The following is a 25,961-nucleotide window of genomic DNA, read 5'->3' as shown; positions in this document are numbered from 1 at the left end:
ACAGCTGCCAAAATATATGGAAAAATCCAAGAGTTTCAGTGCAACACTTAACTGCATTGAGGAGGACAGTTATATTTTTACACATTATGCATGCCGTTATATTTTTATAACTGTACATCTATTCTTCTTGAAACAAATATATTTTGTTAACTGCTCAGGGATCAACTGACACACCTAGCAATGGATACTTCTTGTGGAATATTTGGCAATGAAACCATTCTATTTCTTGGCTCAAACTCAGGAGTTGTCCTAAAATATCATCTTAATCCCAATGTGGATGGAACAGATGTAGACCACTCTAAAAAGAGTACATTACTTGAAGAGATACAGACTTATCCTGCAGAGAGGTATGGATGTTGAAAATGCCTACTTGGCTTGAACCATGTATTTTCTAGGGATAATTGTTTTATTTCTCTCATTGTGATCCCACCCAGATGTGGCAAGAAAGATGAACAGAGGATTCTTGGTCTGGAAGTTGATAAAGAGTCGGGGTCTCTCTTAGTTGTTTACACCAAATGTGTGGTGAAAGTACCCCTTGCACGCTGTCACAGACATAATGGCTGCATAAAGTGAGTAATTATGCATTCCCATCCTTTAAACGGAATAAAAAATGTTTGCTGGCTTTTTTCAAAAGCAATTTTAAGACTTTGTCCTTATAATACAAAATGTTCAAACATTTTAAGCCTTGACAATCATGTTTCAAACATGCTTGACTGTGTGCAAATCAGATGACCAGTCCATTTTCTAAAACATTTTCAGTGCTTCTATAGTGACTAGGATTGCACAGATACCAAGTACAGTACTCGGTACCGATACTTTTGAGCTCCAAGACTACACTAGAGAAAAATTCAAAAATTAGGAGGCAGCTGTCATTTGTAAGGAGCACACGGAGCTCCTGGGATTTGTACATCTCTGGTTTTTTTAACATTCTTTATTTATAAGCACAAGGTTATGATACAGAAGACAGACATCCATTGGCCCAGGGGCTGCACATAAGTACTTAACAGAAACAAAATCAACCAAACAAGCCTAGCCATTTCCGGGCTGGTGCAGTCTCAGCCATCTTACATCTTGTATCTGCCCATCACTCCGAACCACCACCCTTTAGACTTTTTATATATATATTCAGGACACATATACAAAGATAGTTAAAGGACTACACAGAAGACCAGATAGACACAAGACAACACATAACACAACAGATGTGACAGAATGCTCGGTTCGAGACACCAGCCAGTGGTCGCCCTCTCTCTCGCTCTTAACATTGCCCGGGGGTCATTCCCGACTAAGCTGAGCACATTCCGGAGAGTCTCTAAATTGGTACCATCCCGCCCAGGTCGCCACGAACTTGTGCGTGGTCCCGTGCATCGAGGAGGTCAGATCCTCTATCAATCTGATCTCCTCCATCCGACTCTGATGGTGGTCGGGTCTGTCTCCACAGGGCTGGAACACAGGCCCGAGCAGCATTGAGCATGTGGATCAGTAGAGACCGCTTATAAGCTTTCCGTGAGACTGGAGCCAGGTGAAGGAGGTATACCGCAGGTGTGAACGGTATTGAGAGGCCTGTAATCTGCGACACCAGGTCTGCGATTTGAGACCAGAAGGACGCAACCCCGGAACATTCCCAGAAGATATGTAGCAGAAATCCCTCCTCCTCCCCGCACCGCCAGCATGTCGCCGGGACTGATTGTAGAATGTCGGTGAGCGGTTTAAGAAGACGCCTGCGGTACAGCGTTTGAGGGCATACATCTGGGAGGATCTGGACATCTGCTCCATCAATGTCTACTGTGCCCTGCCTCCATGCTCTGCGCAGGATCTCCTCCTTGATATTGAAAAAATGCACTCGACAGAGGACGTCTCTGGGCCTGTTGGGATCAGCCTCTCTCGGACCAAGGGTCCTATGCACCCTGTCGAGTTCAATCTCAGCTGTTGGGGGCTTATCTAGTAGGCCATTGAAAATGGCGGCCACTGCTGCTCTGAGATCTGCCCCTCCAGTGGCCTCCGGGATCCCACGTAACCGCAGGTTGTTGCGGCGGTTACGATTTTCAGAGTCCTCCAGTCGGAGCTGAAATTGAGTCATCTGGGCCCTCTGTTGTGAGAGAGAATCCTCCAGGATGGAGACACGGGATTTCAATGTCTGATCCGACACCTCTAACGCCTCTATGCGGATGGCGTGCTGGGTAACCCCTGCCTTGACTTCTGTCAGATCTGAACGCAGGGAGGATGTCAGTTGTGCTATCATGGCCTGCATGTCTATATATATATATACTGTAGATATATATATTTATATATATTTATTTATTCAGGACACATATACAAAGATAGTTAAGGACTACACAGAAGACCAGATAGACACAAGACAACACATAACACAACAGAAGTGACAGAATGCTCGGTTCGAGACACCAGCCAGGGGCCGCCCGCTCTCTCGCTCTTAACATTGCCCGAGGGTCATTCCCGACTAAGCTGAGCACATTCCGGGGAGTCTCTAAATTGGTACCATCCCGCCCAGGTTGCCACGAACTCTATCAATTTGATCTCCTCCATCCGACTCACCCACATCCCCACTGACGGTGGTCGGGTCTGTCTCCACAGGGCTGGAACACAGGCCCGAGCAGCATTGAGCATGTGGATCAGTAGAGACCGCTTATAAGCTTTCCGTGAGACTGGAGCCAGGTGAAGGAGGTATACCGCAGGTGTGAACGGTATTGAGAGGCCTGTAATCTGCGACACCAGGTCTGCGATTTGAGACCAGAAGGACGCAACCCCGGAACATTCCCAGAAGATATGTAGCAGAGAACCCTCCTCCTCCCCACACCGCCAGCATGTCGCCGGGACCGAGGGATACATGGCGTGTAACACCTTAAGGACTCTATACCATCTGGTCAGCAGTTTGTAGCCAGCTTCTTGGTATCTATTAGCCACGGAGGATTTCAGTGCAAAGGGTAGCATGCGGTCCACTTGTGCTGGGCTAAATTCAATCCCTAGGTCTGAGGCCCATTGTCTGACAAAGTAAGGAGGAGGAAGGTCCGGGGGGCTACGGAGACTGTCCATTAGGACGGATAGCGTGTGTCTCGCTGGTTCCGCCTGCTCGCATATTGTTTCAAAGTCTGTTCGCCGTCTCAGCGGGGAAGTCCCCGCCTTCGAGGTGCACAGATAGTGGTATCTGCAATGTGCTCCATGTCCGTAATGGTGGGTCATGTACTCCCTGTATCTGGGATATAGACATCCACTGCCCCGACTCTTGAAACTGGTTTAGCCTCGTATGGGCTGAGGCTATAAGCTTAGTGGGTTGTGCAGACCCGGAGGAAAGTGCGGGTTCCCGGTCAATGGTACGAGGGGCGATGGCTGGGGGAAATACCTGGCAAGGGCAGCACCCTGCTCACTGCTTGCATTGTGGCTCGGACCAGGGGGTTAGACCAGTGGGTCAGTGGTAGCTTGGGATAGATCCAAGGGGCATTCTGTAAGGGTATCCCACATTCCAGCTGTTCTAGGGTCACCCATAGCTTATGACGAAAGTTGCAGCACCAGTCAACTACCACGGATAGGTGCGCCGCCTTGTAGTACATCACCGGGTCAGGAAAACCCTGGCCACCCGCCTCCCTAGTCCTGGACAAGAGCTGATGTCTTAGGCGGGCCCGTTTGTTCATCCATAGGAAGGCGAGGAACCGGGATCGCAGCTGGCGTAGAAACGTGACCGGGATTACCACGGGTAGCGTCTGAAGGAGGTACAACAATCGAGGCATGACTGTCATTTTTAAGATGTTGTTGCGTCCCAGCCATGTAAACGTGGGTCTATCCCAAGAGGCTAAGTCCGTGAGAATCTGCTTTCGGAGCGGGATAAAGTTTAGAGCAAACGTCTTACGGATGTCCGCGGGTATGAAGACACCCAAGTACTTGATGCATGCGTCTGCCCATCTAAAGCGGAACGATGCCTTCAGTGTTGCAACCCGGCCATCAGGGAGGGAGACGTTTTGCGCTTCCGATTTGCTCCAGTTTAATTTAAAGTCCGTCAGTTGGCCGTATACCTTCATGGCCTGTAATACATTGGGTAGAGTGACCTCAGGGGTCGAGACATAAAGAAGCAGATCATCGGCATACGCCGCAACCTTGTGTTGTCTGCCACCGCAGTCTAGCCCCCTAATGTCCGGGGAGGCTTGGATGGTCCTAAGGAGCGGTTCCAGGGTGAGTATAAAAATGAGGGGGGAGAGAGGGCAGCCCTGGCGAGTGCCATTCGATATGTGGAAAGGCTCAGATAAGGTTTCGTTTACCCGTACTACTGCAACTGGATTTGAATACAGGGCTCCAATCCACTGCCTCATGCCGACCCCCAACCCAACAAATTCCAAAACCTCTCTAAGGAATGCCCAATTCACCCTGTCAAAGGCCTTCTCCGCGTCAAGTGACAGCAGAAGAAGGGTCTGTGAAGTGGATCGGGCAATGTGGATCACATTCAGGGTTCTGATGGTGTTGTCCCGGGCCTTGCGACCTGGGACAAATCCCACCTGGTCCTGTCCAACGAGGTCCTCCAGGAGGGGGAGCATGCGAGAGGCGAGTATACGAGTAAACAGCTTGAGGTCGACATTAAGCAGCTAAATGGGCCTATAACTAGCACATTGGGAGGGGTCTTTGCCTTCTTTCGGAATGAGCGTTATCTGAGCCCGGAGGGAATCGGCAGGTAACGGATTGCCCTTTAGGATGGAGTTGAATGCCCCGGTGAAACGGCTACCTAGGAGGTCCCGGAAAGTCTTGAAATATGTGAGGGTAAAACCATCGGGACCAGGGGCTTTACCTGGCTTCATGGCTTTCAGGGCTTCCTCAAACTCCATTACAGAGATGGGATGTTCCAGGGCTTGGCTCGCAGCCGCTGATAGACGAGGCATGCCCGAGTCCGCAAGGTATGCTCTGATCGTCTGTATCTGTGCATCAGGGTCAGTCTGACCCGTGGCGGGGGGTAGGTTGTACAGTTCTGTAAAGAAGGAGTGGAATTGGTGTGCTATGTCTGCCGATCTGGATAGTGTTTGTCCCCCCTGGGTACGAACGCAGCATATGTAGGTCCGCGAACGCGTGTCCCTTAAGGCTGTGGCGTGGAGTTTCCCGAATTTGTAGAACGTACGGCGCGTCCTAACTAACTGGGCCTTCACCCTGTCCAACAGCAGATGATTAAGTTCCACTCGGGTTTTTGTCAGGGAGCCTAAGGTCTCCCTATCCAAGGCTGCCTTGTGTCGGAGTTCCAGACCTCAACTGGTCATATAGCTCCTCTATTCTCTGCATACGTTGGCGTTTGCGATGTGCCCCCAGCTTGATCAGGGATCCCCTTATTACACACTTATGTGCCTCCCACAGGGTGAGCGGATTCTGAGTCGGGGCGTCATTGTCTCTAAAATAGTTGGCTAACTCCGTCTTAAGCTCTGCAAGGTCTTCTACATCTTGTAATAGTGAGTCATTTAAACGCCAGGTAAATGGAGAACGGATGTTTTCCCCTATAGTCACCCCCATGTGGACTGGGGAGTGGTCAGAGAAGGAGGAGGTACCAATGGATACCTTAGCAATCAGGGGCAACGCTGCATGTTGGATTAGAAAAAAGTCTATGCGAGAATATGATTGGTGGGGTGCCGAGAAATGAGTATAGTCCCAGCCCGTGGGTTCACTTATGCGCCAGGGATCCACTAGCTGAAGATCGAACATCGATCTTTTGACTCTTTTCCTCTGGGCATGCGTGATCTGCAATAACCCCCTGGTGGAGTCTAGGAGGGGTCCAACACCAGGTTGAAATCCCCTCCCATGATCCATATTACCTCTGCAAACAGTACCAGCGGGGACCAGAAGGACTCTAGGAAGTGTACCTGCCCAGAGTTAGGGGCATAGAGTGTGACGAGGGTCACCCTGTGACCATGCAGGTCCCCCTTTACCATCAAAATTCTTCCCTCCGGGTCTGCATAGAGATCTATGTATTTCCACATAATGGATTTGGCAAGGACAATGCTCACACCCCTAGATTTCGAGTCAGGCGAGGGAGCATGGTAGGATGTAGGGTAACGATGGTTACCTAATTTGGGGATCTGTTCCCCCTTAAAGTGGGTCTCCTGGAGGAACGCGACGTGGGTCTTGGACCGCCACATTTCGTTCAGCAGGCTCGACCTTTTTTCTGGGGTATGGAGGCCCCTAACATTAAATGTGGTAATATTAATAAGTGGCATCACAAATATTCTTGCTTACCACTCAGGTGGAACCTCTGGCCGAGTCAGGGGGAGGTTTCTAATCAAACCGATGCGCTGGTCTGGGGCACCGGTACAGCACTGGCCTGGGATGCAGCGGTTGGAGCCTTCACTTGTCTCGTCTACGAGCCGGACATATACAGTCTCCCAAAGGGAGATACACCTAGACACAAAGACAGGCGAACTGACGTACAAGGGGGAAAGAAAAAGAAAGAGAGAGAACACCGGTCACGCGGAAGGTGAGAGCGCGTCTGACCTCCGCGTGAGAAAAAAAAAAAGTGAGGTAAAAGAACATATACGATGCAGGCGTTCCTATGGGCACCTCCGATCCGGAGAGGAATCACCTCGAAACCTGGGGGAAACGGTTAAACACAACAGCGAACAGAGTGAGTCAGAAGCAGCATATAAAATCTCAATGTACCACATAAATCCCCCTGCTCCACTGCAACCCCTATTATGACCCGCTAACAGGATTAAGATTAACATATCAGCCAAACAGCTGGAACTCGTCCCCAACCCTCCCCTCACCCCCACCCGCATTCCCCCCATTAACGCAAACCTAAGTTGGCAGGTACCATACAGTACTGCTCATAGTATATAACAATTAAATCCCACTATCTATCTAACAGTCGTTATGCGATACAGCTAGAGGTATCATTATACTGTCCGCCCCCAGAACAATCTGGTAGTTAGGGAACACTACAACTTATGCTCTGCACGTGGAGGGCAATCTGTCTCAGGTGGGGTTTCTAGCTGGCGGGCGTAACGCAATGTCATAACAGTCAAAACTCCAAAAAGCACTCCCAACCAGCCACCTCACATCTCGGCTGTTGCATGGGACAGTTCCAAGGCAACTATAGGCATCATCTGTCTCGACCGTGAAGCTGGGCAACAAAAGAAAATTCTTAACTAGGGCACACCCGCAGGGCAACCATAGTGTACGCCATTGGGATAGTCTATAACAGCTCAACTCTCCGGGTCACCCGGTCGGCCCTGCAGTGGGGAGCGAGTAGATGACCTCTGGCGTGGCCTTTGCCTCCTTGCAGGCCTTGGGGACCGGGTGGGCATCATGGGGGGACCATGCACGGAAGAGGCCTCCAGCCAATCAGGGAGGTCCAGGGATTCGCACTCCAGGAAAGATCTTAGGGCCGGTACCTGACGTGGGTGAGTGAACCTGAACACCCGGTCGCCCCTTCCGATTATCATGGAGAATGGGAAGCCCCACCGATAAGTGATTCGCCTTGATTGTAGGAGGTAGGTGAGCGGTTTAAGAAGACGCCTGCGGTACAGCGTTTGAGGGCATACATCTGGGAGGATCTGGACATCTGCCCCATCGAAGTCTACTGTGCCCTGCCTCCATGCTCTGCGCAGGATCTCCTCCTTGATATTGAAAAAATGCACTCGACAGAGGACGTCTCTGGGCCTGTTGGGATCAGCCCCTCTCGGACCAAGGGTCCTATGCACCCTGTCGAGTTCAATCTCAGCTGTTGGGGGCTTATCTAGTAGGCCATGGAAAATGGCGGCCACTGCTGCTCTGAGATCTGCCCCTCCAGCGGCCTCCGGGATCCCACCTAACCGCAGGTTGTTGCGGCGGTTACGATTTTCAGAGTGCTCCAGTCGGAGCTGAAATTGAGTCATCTGTGCCCTCTGTTGTGAGAGAGAATCCTCCAGGATGGAGACACGGGATTCCAATGCTGGGGGGTCCGCGACTTCTTATTCCCTCTAGACATAGGGTGCAGTGGGGTCTGGTACGGTCAGCTGTGATAAATGCTCCTTCACTCTATGGAGCTCCTCTTACCCGCGTATGCTCGCCATCGCGTTCAGGCCACGCCCCGTACATCTCTGTTTTAATGTATGCTTTTGTTTTTATAAGTATAAATTAAGGGATGCACAGATACCAGTTTTGCGAGTACGAGTACTGGTACTTGCCGAGTACTTACAAGTACCGAGTACTGATACATTTTTGTTGATTGTCATGTAAAACAATACAGACTAATGATTTCAGGACAGTGGTGGAGTGCCAGAGCCAGGTCCCAGCTGCAACCCTGGTAGTTCTCATGAAAATGCCAAGTATCTGCACTGGTACTCAAAAAGTATCTGTGCATCCCTAATATTGATCGTTGCACTATGAGGTTGGGCATTATCTTGCTGAAAACCCTTTTATGAGAATACAGGATTTACCACTCTATTATACTCTCCGAACCCCTGATTGCAACCATTATTATTTTGTGTCATAACTAGAGTCCTAACCTCTGTAGCAGAATGGAGATTTGAAATTGACTGACCAACCCTTATACCAATTCTGCTGTCTACTGGTTTATATTTTCTTGTTTAGCTAGGTTGACTGCTTGATGAGCAGTTAATACATTCTTCTTAACTCTTTGTGCTATCTCAGGTATAACATACATAATAACAATATTGAAAATTCCAGATTTAGCCAGTGTTACTGTTGAGTTCTCCTCTGTCTTTTTAAGCATTTCATTTCAATGGAAAACTCAGTGCAAGTAAAAAACTCACTTACATTGTTCAGCTGTTTAGTTTACATTAAAAGAGCTCCAATAGTTAAACAGTATTTTATTTTTGACAAACAACTTAACTCATTTCTTATTCATTCAAAAACAGATTTTTAAAATGATGTTAAAACTCAGGAGGTAAATCTTAAATTATGATTAAAATGTTCGTGTTCGATTAATCAAAAATGTTTTTAATCGATTAATTTCCATTAATTATAATGCACATATAGATCCAACTACATTGGCCTATACACATACAGCACAGCAATGAAGTAATAAAATGAACTAGGATCACACTAATCTAGCACTTTATTAATCTCACATGCCCCACTCAATATGGCCGCCGCTTGAGTGGGGCAACTCAGAATAATAACGTGCTGGATTAGTGTGATCCTAGTTCATTGTATTACTTAATTGCTGTGCTGTATGTGTATAGGCCTTGGCTGGCGCTCGTGCAGAAAGTTTCTTGGGCAAACTTACCGGCCCAAGTTGCTCCGTTGGCTAACGAAGGGGGGAGGAGCCCGGTGTCACGTACATTGACGTCACCGGACTCCTCCCCCTTCCCTTCGTTAGCCGTCACGGACATCGACGTCAGCTGACTCCTCCCCCTTCCCTTCGTTAGCCGACGGAGCCACTTGGGGAAGGGGGAGGAGTCCGGTGACGTCGATGTCCGTCGATCGCCGGCGGGACTCCCCGAGGCCAGCGGAGAGGTGAGTGTTTTCATTAGCTATCAAAATAATTTTAATCGATCAAAAAGTTTAACGATCAATCGGGAAATTAATCTTTAATTTCCACAGCCCTACTATTAACAAAAATGTAGCTTATTTGTGTATCACTCGGCAGTAGATCCTCAAATCCTCTCTGAACTTGTGCTGAAATTGTCCTTAAATCTGGAGGGTACTTACCCATGGTCCCTGTGTTTGTTGTAAAGTAGCCACTGCTCCAAGCTTACTCCCATGAAAAACTACAATCTCAATACAAATTAGTAAACTAAACATGAGATTGCAGTCCATCACATGGGCGGGCTTGGAGCGGTGGCTACTCTACAACACACACAGAGACCATGGGGAAAAAAAGTAGCCACCCTCCAGAAGGAAGGACAGTGTCAGCATGAATTAAGAGTTGATTTGAGGATGCACAAAAAGGGAACATTTTTGTTAATAGTCAAGGTACTTGTATGCATTTTGAAGATTTAACTCCTGAGTTTAGTGTCACTTTAAGGTGCCAACTCATAGGCAAACATCTTTTTTTTTTTTTATATATACACAACCTAAGATGGGAACCTATGAACCAATTTTAAAATATAGCACGTGAAATTATACAAATGGCTTCTTTAGTATATATAATTGCCTCTGACGATCTGCATCTAGTCAGCCAACTATATCATAATAAGTTTAATTAGATGGATAGTATATCATACATAAACATATATTCCACATTTCATTGAAGTAGCAGCAGTTAAATGGGATTGACTCTACTCTTTTCACAGATACCACCCACTTCATGAGGAGCGTCTGAGTCACTATTAAAAAAAAATATATATATATATAGTCTTTGCTTTCAGACTCTGTTTTGGGATTTTAAGTACTTTTAGGCCTAAAATGTGGATTATAATGGGTGCAAAAAGGGCCTTGGCAGTGAAAGGGTTAATACAAGGTTATTGATCTTACTTATCACAACAATATCAACTGTGTAGTTGCATGTGCATAATTACCCAAAGTGTATTTACAGGTTTGCAGTCACTGAAAAACCCTCACTACTCTGTGTTTACTCGGCATTACAAACCTAAAAATAAAATAAAAAATGTGTATACTTTTACATATCTCGCTTGAGCAGGCCTTTGGACAGACTGCAGGCTTCTCTCTACATTTTCAAAGTGACAGGGAACTCAGGCTCTTCCCATAGAAAAACTATGTGCTTCCTTTCATTAACATGTAATGCTTCTAGATCTTTAAAGTGTATTTCCACTTTTACCGTCTAATAACCTGTGTTATTATGTGTTCCCATTCACACAGCCTACCTAAGATATATTTTTTAAATATGTCCTACCTTTTTACCTGTTTGTTTGAAGCAGAATTATAATTAGGCAGCTTCTAATGGCTAGAATAGTGTACAGATAAAGGGACAGACTTGAGATCTTTAACCCTTTGTTAGGACAGACAGTCTTGCTCATCAAGTATACAAGTGATAATCAAATTTGCCAGCACAGTACAGACCGGGTTTACTATACTAAACAAACAAAAAAGATAAGCTGCAATTTTTTTTCTTAACGTTATGCTATGTGAATGGGGACATGTTCCAAACATAAAGTAGTTGTTTGGCTGCAAAAGTGGAAATACACTTTATGCTTTTGTTAGGACAGACAGTATTCAAATCTAATTTACAACTGTTAATGAGATCTGCCAGCACTGTACAGACAGGATTAGTTAAGGTAACCTTAATTCCAGAGGACAATTCAGTTTAGAGAAAACTAGTAATATGAGAAAACACACATGCTATGTGAATGAGAACATCTAAGAAATATAAAATAGGTGTTATCCCAATTTTGCTGCAAAATTTAAAAGCATGTAGATGCTAAACTCATACCGTGTGTCCACTTTTTCAGTCAAATTTATCTATATGTTTGTTATGTGTTCCTATTTACACTGCATACCAAAAATAATTTTAAAAATATTTCTTACATTTTGAGATGTTTGTTGCAGCAGACAACATGGATGATTTCAGGTTTTTCTGAGCATCTTCACAGTGATCTGTCCTTTATAGAAAGGCATTTGAATGCAGAGGTCAGGCTTTTAATTCTTTAACATCACAGCCCCTCCTAACATTACAAAGAAGGAGTACCAAGCAGAACTTTTAACCATTAAGAAGCCAAGAAATCATAACCTAAATCAAAGCAATTTCAACTGCAAGAAGCATTTTTAATTTTTTTATCTTATGCTTTGTATATGGGAACATGTAACCAATATAAAATAGATGTTATACTGTGTTGGCTGGGAAAGTGGAAATACACTTTAAGTAGAATAACATTAGATCCTTCTGATAATATTTATTGAAATTGTAATTCCAATTCATGCCAGTGTGTATGTTTTAGGTATACAATAATGTTTCTAATTCTTCTTCTTTCACAGAAGTTGTCTGGGCACACAAGACCCTTACTGTGCATGGGATCCAGAGAATAACCTTTGCATATTCACACCACTCAGAACATGGTATGCCTTATGGTCATTCACAAAGCGTCCCTTAAAATACAGTGTCTACATGCAAATATTGCTTACCTTGCTATCTAATTGTTCCCTGTAAAGTGCTCGTAAAGCAAAAAATTGCAACTAATTCCTCTATTTTGGATGATGTGATGCAGGTTTAGCTTCTTTACCACTACTGTGATATGTTTGGCTCCAATCTTCTAGAAACTGCTATACTGGCCTCTAGAGGAGTATGATCGTGAAAAATAAGAATTTGAAAGCTTCTAGGATACCTGTAAAGTGGGCACAGATCTGACCAAAGATAACACCAGTTTTTATAGGACTAGTCTCCTCAATAAGGAGACCTCTAAGATATGCCTTTAGCGTATCCCATACTATGCATTTTGATTCTGAGTCTGTGTTCATAGAAATAAAAAAAAGGGCTTCTTGTAGGGATTCAAGGTAGGGGAAAAGTGGAAACCAAAATGGACTGAGGTACCAGATATTGCTGAAATTAGGCTGGTCTGGTGCTATTGAAACTACTAAAGAGGAATGATCCGAGACTCTGTGAGTTTGTTGACAGAACTGATGTTGGGTAGAATTGCCTAAATCACTCTAAAGACAAACTTTCCCCAACATTACTATTCCAGTCATCAGCTCCCTGGACAATCTGCTCCTAGGTGAGCAAATCTCCCTGACCTTTGACTCCACTGTGTCATTTATGCTGTGGATACTGAAGAACTTCAGATGCATCCTGGTTATTGTAATATACTTACCTTTCCTCCGAGCCGGCTTCAGCGGGTTGTGCCACCTCCCTATCCCTCACACAAGCGGCGTCATGCAGTCCCGCCTTCTGAGTCAGCTTAAGCCGCGGGATTCAATTCCCCGGCATCGGTGCAATGCAAGTGCCGGCAAACAGCTGATTGAACTGCTCTCCATCCTGAAGCAAGCATTTAATTACATTGTAACCGCTCTTCGTACTGAAGATTCTGCTACTATATAGCACTCACCCCTCTGATGTATCCTGCTACCTTGTATCCACTCTCCATCCTGAATGTACCCTGCTACTTTGTATCCGTTCTGCATCCTGAAGTATCTTGCTACCTTGAATCCACACTCCTTGCTAATTATCCTGAGACCTCTTGCCATTAAACCCAGCTCTGCTTCAGTCCTGCAACTAGCAGCAACCACACTTCGTTCCTGTCCTGTGTCTCCATTCCTTGGCACAGCTTCTCCAATTTGAGCCCTGAAGTTTTGTCTACCGCTCATCTGACTTAGTGTGTTTGCAAACTACGTTCATCTCAACTGCAAGTATACATTTCCTTACTGCTACTTTTAGTTTGTAGCATTAACTTTGTAAGTTGGAAGACATTTCCTAGTTGTGCTATAAAACTCAACACAAGAGACTTTAAGTTGGGTGCATGTGCCTGCATCATCATTGAACCTTGTAAGTTGATAGACATTCCCTAGTTGTATTATAAAACTCAAGACAACAAACTTAAAGTTTGGATGCACGTGTCTGCCTTAACATTCCTGCATTACTTATCTTCTGATTGCTTAAGGATTGTATTGCGCATTCAAGCAGAGCCTTTTATCCATGCTTAACTCAAGTTGTATCCTATCTTCCTCATTGTTGAAGGAGGCTGTATGAAGTAATACAGTCCTATCATCTGTGGAATTCGTTACTACATTCCTACCTTAGGCCATATATATCCGCAGCTGAGATCCAAGTGAGTAAACCTTTGTTAAGGTCCCCACACACCTTACGACGATCGTACAATTATCGTAAGGTGTGTGGAAGCCGTGCGACCTCTACTACTGTAAGGTCACACGACTTTAAACTTACGGACATGTTCGAAAACCCGCCGAGCATCGTACGATGTTCGGCGGGTTTGTGGCATGTCCGTACGATAAAAGCCGTACGGGTCGGTGTGCGCAAGCGCACACTGCCCGTTCGGCATTGCGGTCATCGGAAGCCCGCCCCTCAGGGGGCGTGGCTTGCGATCATCGCAAGTACGATCTGCCTATGCAAGATAGGCAGATCGTACGTTTTTTTAAGTACCTTACAACCATCGCAAGACAAAAGTCTTGCGATGGTTCTAAGGTGTGTGCCCAGCCTAACCTGGTTGTTACAATTTCAAGTAGCTTGGGGTACTTGGGCCTTTTCCTGAATGGGTATGAGGATTAGATGAAGGATTTCTTGGCCCAAGTGTTGACAAAACTGAAAAAACAGGAACGGCAACTTTATTCCCAAAGTCTGTTTTCCCTGCGGAGCTTCATACGAGTTCTGGGACTAATGGTATCCACCTTCTAATTTTCCTAATTACCTTCATCTTCCATTTTCCTAGTTGCACTCAGGAATCTTGTAACAGAACATTTGCACAGCATGGAACAAAGCAACTCTGTCTCTGAACATGATTATCCAGTTACATCCTTGAACCAAGTTTTTACTGGTGGCTTCTGTCCCCGGACTTTTGGGAGGGCATGTTTTTTTTCTTCCTTCACACTGAAGGACTCAAGATGGTCGACAGTGTTCTGGATTAAGGCAGAGTTGTGGATCATATGTTTGTTTAGAGTTGTTGATCCTGAGATAAAAATCAAAGCATCCAATCTGCAACTTGTAGTTATGAGCAATTTATCTGTCATTCCTTCTCTACCCCCTTTCTGGCCAATCATTCAGTTCAAGATTAATCTAACAATGCCATAGCTGTAGCTAACAACAGCTGTGGTTCTAGGAGTGTTGTGGCAGTGTCAGAAGTAAAGTTTATGTTGTCCTGAAAGAAAGTATGTACAGCGCTCTCGAGAGGGTGGGGGTGTATTAGATGAAATCTGGTGGGCAATGATATGTGAGCAGCTCAAAGAAACCAGACAGAGAGTACCTGTACGACAAAATTCCAAAAATACAAACCAGAGCAAATACACTTTACCATTGGAATGTTAATGTGTTGTAAAGGAAAAGGAAGGGTCTTACAAGGTGTTGGTGAGGACGGAATGACATGCAGCCTGAATCGAGGATCGGTGTCCTATGGTTGTAGTGATGCTGTGCCTCAAATGGACGTCTGTGAAGGTTCCAGTGATCCAAATAGTTGTAGTGGAGTCCAGGGGATATTGTGTAGTGGAGGGGCGGTGTAGATCTCAGTGGCCAGAGAGATTGAAAGCAGTATGGGACAAAGGAGAGGGGAGGGGGACACGGACGGGCTGCAGCTGCCAGGAGGTGTAGATCTCAGTGGCCGGAGAGAGTGAAAACAGTACAGGACGAAGGAGAGGGGTGTAGCTGTCAGTGTCCTGGCTGAGTCACTGAATTGTCGGCCCGTGAAGGGTTTGTTAGCATAAGATTAAAACAGTACCCGGACTGTGTAGGTCAAACTTTGACAACTTTACATGACAGGAGCCTCTGTGGATGGTTCCTTGAGTCACATAAAGTGTGGGATATGTGAGGTGAATAGAAGCGGCTGTGTCAGCCAGAAAGATGTGCGGGTGGTCAGCCGGGATGGCTTTCAGGGTGAAGAAAGATGGGGAAGTTACTTCAGGGAAGTTACCCTGAAAGCCATCCCGGCTGACCGCCCGCACATCTTACTGGCTGACAAATACAAGTGACAAATGACAAAGACAAATGACGTCTGGACCCAGGGAAATTGTATTTTGTGAGACGCCAAATGTGGATTTTCAAATGTTAAACAAGAAGTTGAACAGGTTTGTTTCCAGGACATTAAAAGATCTGGCGGTGGATGCAGCAGATGTCCTGCCAGTAACTTTTCCTCAGTGAAAGTTATCACATAATTTTCTTTACAGGATTCAGGCAGTAAGTATTCCATTCATTCATATATGTCTGGATTGACTTCAGAGAATATTGAAAGTCAACCTTGTTCATCTGTTAACCGATACCCTGTGACCTTTATCAGATTGGCAAGATCTGTTGTTGCATTGAAGAATCATCCACTGTGCTTCTTGTTTGCTAGCTTTAAAGACCTGGTTATAGAAACCTTGGTTCTGAGTGGCAGGGCATTTTCAGGTCCAGTATTCACGACCGTGCCTAAAGGTCTTAAATCAACTTCCCGCATGGCATCACATCTGACCTATTTTCACTGTTCGTAGGTGTTTTCCCCATGTATTTTTTGGTGGGCTGTGTTCCTTGTTTCTTTCAGAACAACATTTGGCCTTTAGTTGGGTGTCTGAATTGCTTGTCTATTTCTTATGTTCTCTTGCTGATCATTCAATGATTTTATCTTACAAGGGATTAAACAGGTTGCTCACACTGTTAGGCCTCAACTTCAACCCTGGGATTTAAATTTAGTTTTCAGTGTTACAAAGCCCTCCTTTTGTACCTATTTGAGACATCATCTTGATGTTACTATCTTACATGGAGCCCTATTTGATTTTACATAGAATCAAGATTGCTTTGAAAGCAAGGACTTTTTTGTGCCTGGCATAGGTTCACCCCAAGGACATCTCTGTTGCCTGGATGTGGTGAGGGCTGTCAGGGTCACTCCTTCTTTTAGGCAGACGGATTCCCTGTTTGTTATTCCAGAAGGTCCTTTAGTAAAGTTTTCTGGCTTGTAGATCCACTATTTCTAAGTGAGTTTTGAGATAAGTATCTGAGTGCTTCTGGGGTTTTTCATCAGGCTTCTGTGTCTCAGATCTGTACGCCTGTGACCTAGTCTTCTGTACATGCTTTCTATAAGTTCTAAATGGTCAATTTGTCTGTCTAAGAAGATGCTAGTTTTGGTTGAAAGGTTCTCAAAGTGGCTCTTTAATGCCCTTGGTTTACCTTTTGCTTTGTTTACTCTTGTTTGACTGGCTCATCTGTGTTTGTGCTGGTTTGTTGAGCCCCACTGGACTGCTTTTGCACATCCATAGGTTGCTTAATTATCATCAAGCTGTGGGCAAAAGAGAAATTCCATTGAGGTACCCATCTCCTTTACCTCATATGCTATTGTTTTTTTTCTTTGGACAGTTGTTGCAGGCAGTACAAAGACAAAAGGTTGAGCAGGTGGGATGGGTTATAGCCCCAAGTGGGCTAGCCTTTAGTTTTCTTTGTGCCTAGTGTCCATTTCTCCTGTAAGCGGCAGTATAACCCTAGTTTCCCCACTATAATGCTGAGCAGGCTCTTCTTTAGCAGATGGACATCTAAACATCTTTAGCTCATTAAAAGCGCATGATTTTTATCTTTATTAAAATCATATTGCACAAGATTGGGGCACTTTGTCTTTCTCCTTCGTTGGTTCCCTTGGGGCTACCTATTTTATATATTGCAACATGTCCACTTTTGCCACAACATAGCTAAGGCATTTCTACAGTAAAGGCTCCCCCATTCCTCAGGGCTTTCCCAGCAGAGTGCTTATTGTAAGGAAAATGCAAATTGTTACAGTTGACTGCAATAGCAAAGTGCATGGGTAAATCTCCAGCTTACTAATCCTATCACTATCTACTCCTGTATTTATCCCACTTCACCCTCTTATTGTCTCTGGTGTACTGTATGTTACCTTCAGGATTTGCACATGATGGAAACAGAATAGCCTTGTAAAATTAACCTTCTGCTAGTGGGATAGAGTCCCAATAGACTATTCCAATAGCATATCTACAAAAACAATATTTTGTCCCCTTGAGCAAGATTTTGCAATATCTCAAAATTAAACTTGTCATCAGCACATTGATCAAGGTTAGGACAATGCTTCTAACTTGCTTTGAGCATCACGGTAGAAACAACTCACATTCACAAGCATAACTATGACCATCTCAAACCTGTGTATGTGGCATTACATTCCGGCTCAAATCTTTATGAAGCTTTACCCCACATTTTACCCCCTTTACCCCTAAATTGCTTTTGTGGCTTTGTAGCATTTGGACAAGTTTGGGCACTAGATGCCATTAGATGAAGGACCTTGGACTTGGTTTTACCAGTCATCTTGTGAACCCTTCACAAGGAAGTCTATGAGCATTTTTTTAAACAGGAGACTATAGTTGATTGCCCCAAAATTAAGCTCTGAGTACTAATACATATGTTCACATTGGCCACAGGCCAGGAAGTTTTTAACTGTATTACCGTCAGCCGCATAAAACATATTTGCTCTTGAAGTAAAAAAAAAAAAAAACCCACTCCTATACTGCCAGCCTCATGTTGATGCCCAGGTTCACCAGATAATGAAATGAAAAAATGGACATCCTGAAAAAGAATGAAATGAGAAGAAAGTTGGTAAATAAACCAATGTTTACCTTCTCCCAACCATTTTTTACCATCTGTAATGTAACAATGGTTTTGATTGTGATTTGATGATTAGCTATTTGAGCCTACGACGGTTGTCATACAAATGTTTTATACCTACAGTCATGGCCAAAAATATTGACAACCCTGCATTTCTGTCAGATAATGCACCACTTTGCGCTTGTCATGTGACAGTTTTGCTAAAACAATACAGACTAATGATTTCAGGACAGTGGTGGAGAGCCAGAGCCAGGTCCCAGCTGCAAGCGCTGCAACCCTGGTAGTTCTCATGAAAATGCCAAGTATTGGCACTGGTATCTGAACTGGTATCTGGACATCCCTAGTTTTGGAAAACTCCAACCTGGCTTTTATATGTTTCTGTGTTCAGCAGTGGGGTCCTCCTAGGTCTCCTACCAGGGCCAGACTGGCCATCGGGCAAACAGGGCACTTTGCCGGTGGGCCAGGCCGAATACAATCAGCCTAATATTCGGCCCATCCTGGCCCGCTATGCCCAAAGCTACATGCAGCTGCTACCAGCTGATGACTGACTAAGGTTGCGGGGAGCTGGTTCCGTTGGATGAGCTGCAGAGAGGATCTTGACAGTCGAGGATCGTGGGAGTCAGTGCTGAGGTCCCTGCAGCTGTGATCCCTCCTGTCAGCTCTCTCTCTCCTCCCAGCCGCTGCAGTTACGGAGCGGCCGTGAGGAGAGAGAGCTGACAGGAGGGATCGCAGCTGTGGAGACCTCAGCACCGCCACTGCACTGCCATGATCCTCTCCATGGCTTATCAGGAGGAGAACAGCCACCTGCCTTTCTGAAAGCTCGCTGGATAGTAGGGCTTCTCAGCGGCCACTTGCAGCTTCCTCCGCCCACTTCAGGAAGACTGCAGGGCCACCATTGGCTACCACTGGGAGGAAGACTGCAGGGCTACCATTGGCAGAGAAAGAGCGGGTCCTGAAGTGAGGACACAAGGAGGGGGCTGGGCATCATGCTGGACTGGAGGCCTCGCCTGAGACCAGAAGACCCCCCCACCGATAAGCTCTGCACTGTAAGTCACACTGCTGACCTCTGCACTGTAAGTCACACTACTGACCTCTGCACTCTGCATTGCACTGCTGACTTCTGCATTGTGCATTACACTGCTGTCCTCTGCACTCTGCATCACACTGATAACCTCTGCACTGTACGTCACACAGCTGACTCTGCATCACACCGCTGAACTCTGCACTGTAAGTCACACTGCTGACCTCTGCACTATGCATTGCACTGCTTACTTCTGCATTGTGCATTACACTGCTGTTATCTGCACGCTGCATCACACTGCATCACACCGCTGACCTCCGCTCTGTAAGTAGCACAGCTGACTTCTGCACTCTGCATCACACAGCTGAACTCTGCACTGTGCGTTACACTGCTGTCCTCTGCACTCTGCATCACATCGCTGTGTTTACCGCTGACCTCTATACTCTGCGTGACACCGCTGACCTCTGCACTCTGTGTTACAACTGACCTCTAGACTCTGTGTTTACCGCTGATCTCTACTATGCATTACAGCGCTGACTTCTGCACTGTGCGTTATAACTGAGCTCTGGACCTCTGCAATTTGATTTGGCTGCATTAGGTCCCGGAGAACCACAGGGCGCCTTCTTACAGGGCTTCCGCCAGCTGCACATCTTCCCTTCCTGAAACCCTTTGCCCAAGACTTCAGGCTGGTACTCCGGGACAGAGTATGAACCAAATTTATATACTATTATTGTCACGGACCAGAACACCTCCAGGTGGCACTGGAGCAGGTCCTGCAGTTCCAGTGCTCACCTGCAGGGCTGTGCGGAGTCTGATGAGGATGTGCGGGGTCTCACCATGGCTTGTGCTGGTTTGTTGAGCCCCACTGGACTGCTTTTGCACATCCATAGGTTGCTTAATTATCATCAAGCTGTGGGCAAAAGAGAAATTCCATTGAGGTACCCATCTCCTTTACCTCATATGCTATTGTTTTTTTTCTTTGGACAGTTGTTGCAGGCAGTACAAAGACAAAAGGTTGAGCAGGTGGGATGGGTTATAGCCCCAAGTGGGCTAGCCTTTAGTTTTCTTTGTGCCTAGTGTCCATTTCTCCTGTAAGCGGCAGTATAACCCTAGTTTCCCCACTATAATGCTGAGCAGGCTCTTCTTTAGCAGATGGACATCTAAACATCTTTAGCTCATTAAAAGCGCATGATTTTTATCTTTATTAAAATCATATTGCACAAGATTGGGGCACTTTGTCTTTCTCCTTCGTTGGTTCCCTTGGGGCTACCTATTTTATATATTGCAACATGTCCACTTTTGCCACAACATAGCTAAGGCATTTCTACAGTAAAGGCTCCCCCATTCCTCAGGGCTTTCCCAGCAGAGTGCTTATTGTAAGGAAAATGCAAATTGTTACAGTTGACTGCAATAGCAAAGTGCATGGGTAAATCTCCAGCTTACTAATCCTATCACTATCTACTCCTGTATTTATCCCACTTCACCCTCTTATTGTCTCTGGTGTACTGTATGTTACCTTCAGGATTTGCACATGATGGAAACAGAATAGCCTTGTAAAATTAACCTTCTGCTAGTGGGATAGAGTCCCAATAGACTATTCCAATAGCATATCTACAAAAACAATATTTTGTCCCCTTGAGCAAGATTTTGCAATATCTCAAAATTAAACTTGTCATCAGCACATTGATCAAGGTTAGGACAATGCTTCTAACTTGCTTTGAGCATCACGGTAGAAACAACTCACATTCACAAGCATAACTATGACCATCTCAAACCTGTGTATGTGGCATTACATTCCGGCTCAAATCTTTATGAAGCTTTACCCCACATTTTACCCCCTTTACCCCTAAATTGCTTTTGTGGCTTTGTAGCATTTGGACAAGTTTGGGCACTAGATGCCATTAGATGAAGGACCTTGGACTTGGTTTTACCAGTCATCTTGTGAACCCTTCACAAGGAAGTCTATGAGCATTTTTTTAAACAGGAGACTATAGTTGATTGCCCCAAAATTAAGCTCTGAGTACTAATACATATGTTCACATTGGCCACAGGCCAGGAAGTTTTTAACTGTATTACCGTCAGCCGCATAAAACATATTTGCTCTTGAAGTAAAAAAAAAAAAAAACCCACTCCTATACTGCCAGCCTCATGTTGATGCCCAGGTTCACCAGATAATGAAATGAAAAAATGGACATCCTGAAAAAGAATGAAATGAGAAGAAAGTTGGTAAATAAACCAATGTTTACCTTCTCCCAACCATTTTTTACCATCTGTAATGTAACAATGGTTTTGATTGTGATTTGATGATTAGCTATTTGAGCCTACGACGGTTGTCATACAAATGTTTTATACCTACAGTCATGGCCAAAAATATTGACAACCCTGCATTTCTGTCAGATAATGCACCACTTTGCGCAATTCTTGCAATTACAAATGTTTAGGCATTCTCATGTTTATTTCTTTTGTTTTTCTTGGTATGACACAAATGAGTGGAGAAAAAAAGCCAAATTTCACACATTGCACGCAAAACTCCAAAAATGGACTGGACAAAATTATTGGCACCCTCAATTAATATTTGGTAGCAAAGCCCTTGGAAAAAATAACTGAAAATCAATCACTTACGGTTACTACCAATACGTTTCTTACACATCTTTACAGGAATTTTGGACCAATCTTCTTTCGCCAACGGCTCCAGGTTTCTCTGATTGGAAAGGTTCCTTTTCCTAACTGCTGTTTTGAGATCTCTCCACAGGTGCTCTATGGGATTTAGATCTGGACTCATTGCTGGTCAGTCCAGTACTCTCCAGCACTTTGTCTGAAACCATTTCTGGGTGCTTTTTGACGTGTGCTTTGGATCATTGTCCTGCTGTAAAACCCATGACCTCTGACGGAGACCCAACTTTCTGACACTGGTCCCTACATCGCACCCCAGGATTATTTGGTAGTCTGCAGAATTCATAATGCCATGCACACAGTCAAGACATTCAGTGACTGAAGCAGCAAAGCAACCCCAAAACGTCAGTGAACCTTCACCATGTTTGACTATAGGCACTATATTTCTTTCTTTAAAGGCCTCATTCTTTTTCTGAAAACAGTAGAATGATGGGCTTTGCCCAAAAGCTGTAATTTTGTTTCCTTTGTCCACAGCACATTCTCCCAAAAGGATTTTGGCTTCCTCGGGTAGGTTTTGGCTAGGGATGTTCAGATACCAAGTATCGTACTCGGTACAAGTACAGATACTTTTCCAGCTCCAGGACTAGACAAGAGAAACATTTAAAAGTTAGAAGGCAGCTGTCATTTTTAAGGAGCATATGTAGCTCCTGGGATTTGTACATCCCCATTTTAATGCATTATTTTTTAAAAATAAATATATATAAGTGATGCACTGATACAATTTTTCCAAGTACAAGTACTGATACATCTTTGTTTATTGTCATGTGACAGTTTTGCTAAAACAATACAGACTAATGATTTCAGGACAGTGGTGGAGAGCCAGAGCCAGGTCCCAGCTGCAAGCGCTGCAACCCTGGTAGTTCTCATGAAAATGCCAAGTATTGGCACTGGTATCTGAACTGGTATCTGGACATCCCTAGTTTTGGAAAACTCCAACCTGGCTTTTATATGTTTCTGTGTTCAGCAGTGGGGTCCTCCTAGGTCTCCTACCAGGGCCAGACTGGCCATCGGGCAAACAGGGCACTTTGCCGGTGGGCCAGGCCGAATACAATCAGCCTAATATTCGGCCCATCCTGGCCCGCTATGCCCAAAGCTACATGCAGCTGCTACCAGCTGATGACTGACTAAGGTTGCGGGGAGCTGGTTCCGTTGGATGAGCTGCAGAGAGGATCTTGACAGTCGAGGATCGTGGGAGTCAGTGCTGAGGTCCCTGCAGCTGTGATCCCTCCTGTCAGCTCTCTCTCTCCTCCCAGCCGCTGCAGTTACGGAGCGGCCGTGAGGAGAGAGAGCTGACAGGAGGGATCGCAGCTGTGGAGACCTCAGCACCGCCACTGCACTGCCATGATCCTCTCCATGGCTTATCAGGAGGAGAACAGCCACCTGCCTTTCTGAAAGCTCGCTGGATAGTAGGGCTTCTCAGCGGCCACTTGCAGCTTCCTCCGCCCACTTCAGGAAGACTGCAGGGCCACCATTGGCTACCACTGGGAGGAAGACTGCAGGGCTACCATTGGCAGAGAAAGAGCGGGTCCTGAAGTGAGGACACAAGGAGGGGGCTGGGCATCATGCTGGACTGGAGGCCTCGCCTGAGACCAGAAGACCCCCCCACCGATAAGCTCTGCACTGTAAGTCACACTGCTGACCTCTGCACTGTAAGTCACACTACTGACCTCTGCACTCTGCATTGCACTGCTGACTTCTGCATTGTGCATTACACTGCTGTCCTCTGCACTCTGCATCACACTGATAACCTCTGCACTGTACGTCACACAGCTGACTCTGCATCACACCGCTGAACTCTGCACTGTAAGTCACACTGCTGACCTCTGCACTATGCATTGCACTGCTTACTTCTGCATTGTGCATTACACTGCTGTTATCTGCACGCTGCATCACACTGCATCACACCGCTGACCTCCGCTCTGTAAGTAGCACAGCTGACTTCTGCACTCTGCATCACACAGCTGAACTCTGCACTGTGCGTTACACTGCTGTCCTCTGCACTCTGCATCACATCGCTGTGTTTACCGCTGACCTCTATACTCTGCGTGACACCGCTGACCTCTGCACTCTGTGTTACAACTGACCTCTAGACTCTGTGTTTACCGCTGATCTCTACTATGCATTACAGCGCTGACTTCTGCACTGTGCGTTATAACTGAGCTCTGGACCTCTGCAATTTGATTTGGCTGCATTAGGTCCCGGAGAACCACAGGGCGCCTTCTTACAGGGCTTCCGCCAGCTGCACATCTTCCCTTCCTGAAACCCTTTGCCCAAGACTTCAGGCTGGTACTCCGGGACAGAGTATGAACCAAATTTATATACTATTATTGTCACGGACCAGAACACCTCCAGGTGGCACTGGAGCAGGTCCTGCAGTTCCAGTGCTCACCTGCAGGGCTGTGCGGAGTCTGATGAGGATGTGCGGGGTCTCACCATGGCTGTGTGTGGGGTCTCACCATGGCTGTGTGTGGGGTCTCACCATGGCTGTGTGCGGGTCTCACCAGGGCTGCATGCTGGTCTCACCGTGGCTGTGCAGTCTCACCAGGGCTGTGTGCTGGTCTCGCCATGGCTGTGCGGTCTCACCAGGGCTGCCTGTGGGTCGCAGGAGAATGTGCGGGGTCTTACCAGGTCTGTGTGTGGTCTCGCCATGGCTGTGCTGGGTCTCAGGAGGATGTGCATGCTTTCACTAGGGCTGTGTGGGATCTCAGGAGGATGTGCGAGGTCTTACCAAGGCTATGAGGAGTCTTAGGAGGATGTGCGAGGTCTCACCAGGTCTGTGGTCTCACCAGGGCTGTGTGGGGTCTCAAAATGATGTACGGGGTCTCACCAGGGCTGCGTGCAGGTCTCACCATGGCTGTGTGGATCTCACCAGGGTTGTATGGGGGGTCTCACCATGGCAGTGCAGTCTCACCAGGGCTGTGTGCTGGTCTCACCATGGCTGTGTGCAAATCTCACCAGGACTGTGTGGGTGGTGGCAAGGAGGAGATGTGTGGCTGGACCGGTGCTGTAAACAGCCGCTACAATGTCCCCACAAGGCTGCTGTGAGGTCCCCAGCAAGTGCAGGAGCTTACGGCAACCCCTTGTGTTTAACAATTTAAAGCGACGGTATTGGCGCTTAGTATTGGGGCATGTTCACGAGTACTCAATACCAATACTGATAAACTAGACTGAAATGTCCTAAAATGACAAGACACAATGAGGGAAATTTATCCCTATGGCAACCAATCAGCTTCTCTCTTCAGTTTGTTCAGTTAGGATTTGAAAATTAGGAATTGCTTGTCATGGGCAACTGCTCCAGATTTTGTCTGCTCAAGTTTTGATAAATTTCCCCCAATGTTTCTGGGAAAATGTCCTTTGGACAGATGAGACAACACCGGAGCTTTATAGCAAATTACATCAGTCCTTTGCTCACAGATGAAAAAAAAAGACGCTTTCAAAGAAAAGAACTGTATGAAAAGAGCGCTTATACTACTTTTTAAGTGACAGACTGTTAAAAGAAATACGAAAAAGCTTGATTACAATTTGCTAAAATGTCCTTTGGACAGATGAGACAAAACTGGGCAAGTCACACTACATCTATGTTCACAGACAAAAAAATGAAGCTTTCATAGAAAAAAAAACTATAAAACATGGGAAGAGGCTGCTGTGGCATTTGGCCCTGTATTCCTTTTAATTTTTGCAAGGCACAATGAAAGCTCAAGGCTATCAAGGAATTCTGGAGGTAAATGTACTGCCCAGTGTCAGAAAGCTCTGTCTCAGTTGCACATTGTGGGTCCCACAACAGTATAATGACCATAAACACAACAAAACATTTTTCTGAAGTGTCCTTCTATTTGCCGCAAAGTAAGCTTAAGATTTTTTCAAAATTAAATCTGAGGACACCCTACTGACCATGCCCACTTTTAACCATACCCACAACCCCCCCTGTTTGTAGTCACACCTACAAATGCACGCCCCCATTTTTAGCATGCCCTAAAATGGTTGGTTACAGACTTTTGAAACAAGAGGTGGATATTTTAAGGTATAAAGACAAAATGCCCTGGGCACAATGAGCTTAGTGTGCCATAGCAAATTGTGGGTGCGGCTAAATTCTGATAACAGTGTGAGTTATGTATTCCACACCCCCATACAGATCTTCCCCCTTCCCTACAG

General features: G+C 45.7%; 1 protein-coding gene across 1 annotated transcript in view; it reads left to right on the top strand.

Moving 5' to 3' along the window:
* The window catches only part of LOC108799794 (semaphorin-6B-like), a 106,959-nt gene that overhangs the window by 74,984 nt on the left and 6,014 nt on the right, over positions 1–25,961 (top strand). Inside the window, exons 3-5 of the mRNA XM_018571715.1 lie at positions 159–347; positions 435–569; positions 11,860–11,940. Coding sequence (XP_018427217.1) covers positions 159–347; positions 435–569; positions 11,860–11,940 — 405 coding nt within the window. The remainder of the gene's footprint in view (positions 1–158; positions 348–434; positions 570–11,859; positions 11,941–25,961) is intronic.

Source organism: Nanorana parkeri, unplaced genomic scaffold (assembly GCF_000935625.1).
Source record: "Nanorana parkeri isolate BGI_ZX_2015 unplaced genomic scaffold, ASM93562v1 scaffold1816, whole genome shotgun sequence".
NCBI lineage: Eukaryota > Metazoa > Chordata > Amphibia > Anura > Dicroglossidae > Nanorana > Nanorana parkeri.
This window is presented reverse-complemented; position numbering and strand designations above follow the sequence as displayed.